Here is a 7,334-nt window from a genome sequence, read left to right as displayed (position 1 = left end):
TCCATATTTTCTCCAGACACTTTAACAGTGTACTGAAGACGATTGTAATCTATATTTTCCTCAGACACTTGGACGCCTTCGAGTTCTACCGAGCGGAGGACGAAAGGGAATGGGCGAGAAGGTACGAGGAGGTTCACGTGGACACGAAGAGTGCCTCTTCGATGTTCAAACTCCTGCAGGGGAAACTCCAGTACTCTGCAGCCTACCCACACTTCCTCAGCCTGCTACATCACCTTCTGCTGCTTCCTAGTAAGTCTTCGGAGTTGTTTATTTATAGATTTTTGTTAAACATAATTTATGAAATTTCATGTTACCGTCACATTGTACTTCTTGGATTTTGAACAATTTTATCATTGATAGATAAAAATAAGTCATATTGTACTTGATAGATAAAAAGGTCACATTGTCATTGGATTTTGAAGAAATTTCTTGTTAATAGATAAAAATCAATCACGTCGTTCTTGGATTTTGAACAAATCTGTCATTAATAGATAAAAATTAGTCATATTGTACTTCTTGGTTTTTTAACAAATTTGTCATTTAGATAAAATATCGTCACATTTTACATCTTGGATTTTGAACAAATTTATCATTAATAGATAAAAATCAGTCACCTTGTACTTGGACTTTGAAAAAAAAAATGTCATTAATAGATAAAAATCAGTCACTTTGTACTTGGATTTTGAACAACTTTGTCATCAATAGATAAATATCAGTCACATTATACTTGGATGTTTTAGAAAAAATGTCATTAATAGATAAAAATCAGTCACGTTGAACTTGGATTTGGAACAAATTTGTCATTAATAGATAAAAATCAGTCACGTTGTACTTGGATTTTGAAAAAAGAAAAAAATATCATTATTAGATAAAAATCAGTGACGTTGTACTTGGATTTGGAAGAAATTTGTCATCAATAGATAAAAATCAGTCACATTGCAAATCTAGGATTTTGAATCAATTAGTCATCAGCCACATTTTACTTTTGGATTTTGAACAAATTTGTCATTAATGGATAAAAATCACTCGCATTGGCCATCTTGGATTTTGAAAAAAATTTTCATTAATAGATAAAAATTCAGATTAAATCCCTTATATTTACTTTTTTATGGTCTGGTAACAGTAAAAGCCATATACTAATGATCCTGCAGCTGTTGACACATAGATATCCAATTCATCCATCACCTTTGTTTATATAACTGTACATTATTATATTATTAATATAAATTGCTAAGCTACAACCCTAGTTGGAAAAGCAGAATGCTATAAGCCCAGGGGCTCCAACAGAGAAAATAGCCCAGTGAGGAAAGGAAAAAAGGGAAGCTAGAATCTTTTAAGAACAGTAATATTAAAATAAATATCTCTTATATAAACTATAAAAAAATATAACTACAAAACATACGGAAGAGAAATGAGAGATCAGTGTGCCCGAGTGTACCCTCAATTACATAGATATAATTAAGATAATAATCAAATATCCAGTCATGTTCCCCATCCACATATTGATGAAAAGATAAAAAAGGAGAAAAAAATTCTCAGAAAATAGTTCCTTTGATCTCAGGATTTAAAGAAAGGAAGAAATAACGGTCTGTTTATTACAATTTAGGATTTAAGTGTCCTTGGAGGGGGTGGGCTAGCCAACTACTAAAAAAAAGGGGGATATAATGAATATTTTTCCAGACTTGTAAGAAAAATATCAAGACTCAAAGGGGGAGAAATATATTTATCAATACATTACTCAGAGGCTGTTTTAGAGAGGGGGATAAAGGGAGGGATGTATTTATCAATACATTACTCAAAAGTTCTTCTAGAGAAGGGGTAAAAGGAGGGATTTATTTATCAATAAATTACTCAAGAGCTGTTTTAAAGGAGGGGGATAAAGGGAGGAATGTATTTATCAATACATTGCTCAAAAACTGTTTTAGAGAAGGGGAATAAAGGGAGGAATTTATTTAATACATTACTGAAAAGCTCAAAAGCTGTTTCAGAGAATGAGATAAAAAGAGTATGTTTTGGAGTACCGTTCTGTACGCCCTTCAGTTCCTTCCGCTTCAGAATCTCGAAAAAACGGATCCTACAAGAAATTAATACTTTAAAGTTTAAGAACCTTTTTGAGAGATTAAACAAAAACAGGGTTATTTGTGGGGATTAATTCAGTGCGGACTTGAGGCCATGCTCCCGAAGACACCAAAAGAATCCTTACACAAGGGGAGAGAATACAGTGCAGACTTGAGGCCATGCTCCCGAAGACACCAAAGGAATCCTTACACAAAGGAGAGAGAAATATGTCGTTTTTAAGAATGCTTTGCCATATAATACTTTTAAAAAACTAATTTTGGAGAAGGAAACAAAATATGGTTATTTTAAAGGAGCAGTTCAGTACGGCCTTGAGGCCATGCTCACGAAGACATTAAAGGAATCCCATATATCTTTAGAGCACAAGGGAGATAGAAAGAGGTCTTTACTAAGAATGTTTACCATATAATGTAAAAAAGATAATTTTTGAAAAGGGAACAAAATGGGGTTATTTTGGAGGAGTAGTTCAGTACGGCCTTAAGGCCATGCTCTCGAAGACAACAAAGGAATCCTATATTTCTTTAGAGCACAAGGGAGATAGAAAGCTGTCTTTACTAAGAATGTTTACCATTTAATACAAAAAAAAATAATGTAGGAGAAGGAAACAAAAAGGTTTATTTTGAGGTATTAATTCATTACGACCATGTGGCCAGACTCCCGTAGACACCAAAGGAATCCCTTACGTCTTCAGAGCACATGGGAGGAAGAGAGAAAGAGGCCATTTCAAGGAATGTTTTGTACAAAAGAAAAAAAAAAAAATAATTTTGGAGAAGAAAACAAAAAGAGGTTTACTTGAGGGATCAATTCACCCCGACCTTGAGGCCATGCTCCCGAAGACGCCAAAGGAATCCATTACTTCCTCATAGCACAAGGGAGAGACAAAGAAAGAGGTCATTTCAAGGAATGTTTTGGGGGAGCGTTCACTACGCCATTCTTCGAAAGAAGAAGAAGAGGTTCGCGTTGCGTGTTCTCTCAGCCGTGACTCATATCTTTCTTTCTTTTTCTTCTTCTCGTTCACTGCAGCTGACATAGGGGCTCCTGACCACTGGATCCTCTTCGATCGAATCCTTCAGCAGCTTGTGACTCAGAGCGAGGATGGCCAAGACCGAGAAATTGCTCTACTGGACATCAACGTCAACAGTATAGTCAAACTGTAAGTTATTGCTATTTTGTTTTGTTTTTTTGCCTGACGTATAATTCATAAATACATTTGTGTGAGAGAGAGGAGAAAGAGTAAAGTTACCTGTAATTATGAGAGAGAGAGAGAGAGAGAGAGAGAGAGAGAGAGAGAGAGAGAGAGAGCATTCCGTAGCATAGCAGTAGACACGAAAATTGTTCTCCCTTTATTTTGGGGTCTCCAAGTCAAGATAGTAGGAGGGGAGAGAGAGAGAGAGAGAGAGAGAGAGAGAGAGAGAGAGAAATTCCGCAAATTATCAGTAGACAGGAAAATCTATTCTCCCTTTATATGGGGTCTCCAAATCAAGATTGTAGTAGAGAGAGAGAGAGAGAGAGGGGGGGGACATTCTGTAGCATAGCAGTAGACAGGAAAATTGGTCTCCCTTTATTCTGCGGTCTCCAAATCAAGATTGTAGTAGAGAGAGAGAGAGAGAGAGAGGGGGTATTGGATTTTAATTCATCAAAAGTATACGACTATGTTGCACAGAAAACTATATTTATAGTCTTGGCGTTACAGAAGGAGGTTAATGCATATACTTTAAATGAATTGCTACAAATGGAAAGACTCCACTTTTATTATAATAGTTTTTTCTCGTATTTTGATTGATTAATTATAAAGGGTACATTTGACCTATAGTCATTTTTTTTTTAATGAGGCGCATTCGTACTGACTCGCAGGGGTGTCCTTTGAGCTCGGAAAAGTTTCCTGTTCGCTGATTGGTTGGACAAAATAATTCTAACCAATCAGCTAGCAGGAAACTTTTTCCGAGCTAAAAGGGCAGCCCTGTGAATCTGTGCAAATGCGTCTCATTAAAAAAAATTGAGTATAGGTAATATTCAAAGCTCAGTATGACATTAGCCTCCTGGCTAGTATAGTAGTAACGTGTTCGCCTAGTATTTGCATGGCAGCAGATCGATCCCAGCCCGGGAAGGTGAGTTTAAGCTGTTTACTGGGTAGGTCACTGCTGTGGTTGGACTTGCCCGGCTGACGTTCTGGCAAGCATCTAGTCTGATGAAACTAGAGCTGAACCAGACGCCAGGAGTCGCTTGCACACCTCGCTCCAAAATAGCACCCTATCACACCCTTACTTCGTGGCGAATAACCAAACAGATAGCGTAGGAAGAGATGGTAGAGGTTGTGGGCGGGGCTAAGCACAGGAACTCGCCGTGCAGTAATGTTGTGAAAGGGTGCACTTTTTCAGAGCGAGGTGTACCAGGAATTTCTGTGTCCAACTGTACCTTGAGGCTAGCTTTTTTGGTTATAGTAACATTATAAAATATGGTAAAATGGAGAGAGAGAGAGAGAGAGAGAGAGAGAGAGAGAGAGAGAGAGAGATTTTACTGCAGTTAACAAGATGACAGCAATAGATTTTAGGTATCATTTATTGCTTCGAGGATTGCTGAGAGAGAGAGAGAGAGAGAGAGAGAGAGAGAGATGTTACTGCAGTTAACAAGATGACAGCAATAGATTTTAGGTATTATTTATTGCTTCGAAGATTGCTGGAGAGAGAGAGAGAGAGAGAGAGAGAGAGAGAGAGAGAGAGAGATGTTACTGCAGTTAACAAGATGACAGCAATAGATTTTAGGTATCATTTATTGCTTCGAGGATTGCTGAGAGAGAGAGAGAGAGAGAGAGAGAGAGAGAGAGAGAGAAAGAGATAGAGATGTTACTGCAGTTAACAAGATGACAGCAATAGATTTTAGGTATTATTTATTGCTTCGAAGATTGCTGGAGAGAGAGAGAGAGAGAGAGAGAGAGAGAGAGATTTTACTGCAGTTAATAAAATAACAGCAATAGATTTTAGATATCATCATTTATTGCTTCGAGGATTGCTAGAGAGAGAGAGAGAGAGGAGAGAGAGAGAGAGAGAGAGAGAGAGGGGGGGGGGGGAACTCGTTTAGTAAAATTTAGAGAAATTGCAGTTAACAAGATGACAGAAATAAATTTGAGATATCACCAGTTATTGATTCCAGGATCACTGGAGAGAGAGAGAGAGAGAGAGAGAGAGAGAGAGAGAGAGATTTTACTGCAGTTAACAAAAAGACAACAATATATTTTAGATAAAATCGCTTAGTGCTTCGAAGGTTGCTGGAGAGAGAGAGAGAGAGAGAGAGAGAGAGAGAGAGAGAGAGAGAGAGTTCTCATCGATTTGCAATGCCATTCATTCTCAGATACTGTTTATAGCCTTATTAAAAACATAAATCTTTTATGAATGACTGGCTTTTCTATATCCTTATATAGTAATTACAATGTTATCTTTGTGATTGATAAACGCATTCTTTAATTATAGATTTAATAGAAGATCTTATTGTATAAACGTTAGGTTTAAAAATCTCGCTTATGGAAGTAAGGATGTTAAGTCATTAAATAACTGGTTTATCCATTAAATTTAATTCTTTTGCTATGATTTTGATAATTTGTCCATAGTTTTTCAGAAATAATTGTCAGAAAATCAAATCACAGCCATGCATGGGTGTATTTATATATATATATATATATATATATATTATATATATATAAATTATTCTAAAAATATCAGAACCATATGTATATATATAAATACAGTGTATATATATATCTATATATATATATATATATATATATATGTATATATATATATATATATAAATTATTCTAAAAAATCACAACCATGTGTATGTATATAAATACAGTATATATATATACATATATATATATATATATATATATATACATATATATATATGTGTGTGTGTGTTTGTCTGTGTATATATATATATATATATATATATGTGCATATATATATATATATATATATGTGTGTGTGTGTATGAGTGTGTATACAGTATGTATACACTATATATTTTTTCTTGCTGTCTTTCATAACCGCATCATCTTATTTATTTACTTATTTATCTCTTCGTAATAAAGAATCACCAACGAAAGAGAACTAACGGAAAGTAAAAAGAAAATAACGAAACTGGAAGAGGACTTTGCCGACGTTGTCACTGATCTGAACAAGAAGGAACAAGAGCTTTTTACAGCATGCCAAGAAAAGGTAATTTTACTTAGACGTACAGGTGTCATACCTGTCCATTTAAGTATTAATTATTGTGGTTATTATCTCCATGTTTAGTTTTAATTTCCTTTAAGTTTAAAATGTGTATTTAAGTTAGTTTTTTTTTTCATTATAGAGTATTTCATCCCCATGTTTAGTTTTAATTTCTACTAAGTTTTAAAATATGTATTTAAGTTTCCTTTTTTTTATTATTGAGGATATCATCCCCCTGTTTAGTTTTAATTTCTACTAAGTTTTAAAATATGTATTTAAATTTCATTTTATTTATTTTTTTATTTTTGAAAATATCATCCCCATGTTTAATTTTAACTTCCATTAAGTTTCAAGATATGTATTTAAGATTAATTTTATCACGATATGGAAATCAATATTATTTCTACTTGCTATCTCCTTGTTTAGTTTAAATTCCACTACGTTTAAAATGTGTTTAAGATTTCTTTCTATCACGATTTAGAAATCAGTTCTATATCTACTTGGATTCAAGTGTTAGAAACATGGAGTTAGTTTTGGTAGATTTTTATCATGATGTTCAGATTAATTAAACTTAATTTCCACTAAGTTTAAAATGTGTGTTTAAGATTTCTTTCTATCACGATTTGGAAATCAATTTTATCTTTATTTGGATTCAATGTTATCTGTACTTGCATTTAAGTGTTAGAAATATGAAGTTAGTTTTAACAGATTTTTATTATGATGTTCAGATTAATTAAACTTAATTTCCAATAAGTTTAAAATGTGTATTTAAAATTTGTTCTATCATGATTTGGAAATTAATTTTATCTCTATTTGGATTCAATTGTTAGAAACATGAAGTTAGTTTTGATAGAATTTTTATCATGATATTCAGATTAATTAAACTTAATTTCCCCTATTTAAGATTTATTTCTATCATGATTTGGAAATTATTTCTATATCTACTTGCATTTACGTGTTAGAAATATGAAGTTAGTTTTAACAGATTTTTATCATGATATTCTGATTTATTTTAGGTGTGTGCTTTCCATTGATAATGGAGATAAAGTT

At 33.7% G+C, this 7,334-nt stretch overlaps 1 protein-coding gene across 3 annotated transcripts in view; it reads left to right on the top strand.

Annotated features, from left to right (window-relative positions):
* Nucleotides 1-7,334, top strand: part of DAAM (disheveled-associated activator of morphogenesis-like protein) — a 113,936-nt gene that overhangs the window by 80,356 nt on the left and 26,246 nt on the right. For all 3 annotated transcript variants that reach the window (XR_011045402.1, XR_011045403.1, XM_068379340.1), the window contains exons 7-9: nucleotides 65-249; nucleotides 3,100-3,229; nucleotides 6,164-6,290. Coding sequence is in view for 1 of the 3 variants with exons in the window: in XM_068379340.1 (XP_068235441.1) it covers nucleotides 65-249; nucleotides 3,100-3,229; nucleotides 6,164-6,290 (442 nt within the window). In the remaining 2 variants the exon portion in view is untranslated. The remainder of the gene's footprint in view (nucleotides 1-64; nucleotides 250-3,099; nucleotides 3,230-6,163; nucleotides 6,291-7,334) is intronic.

The sequence above is a fragment of the Palaemon carinicauda genome, chromosome 8, assembly GCF_036898095.1.
Source record: "Palaemon carinicauda isolate YSFRI2023 chromosome 8, ASM3689809v2, whole genome shotgun sequence".
Classification (NCBI taxonomy): domain Eukaryota; kingdom Metazoa; phylum Arthropoda; class Malacostraca; order Decapoda; family Palaemonidae; genus Palaemon; species Palaemon carinicauda.
Note: the sequence above shows the minus strand (reverse complement) of the source record. Positions and strands in the feature narration are given on the sequence as shown.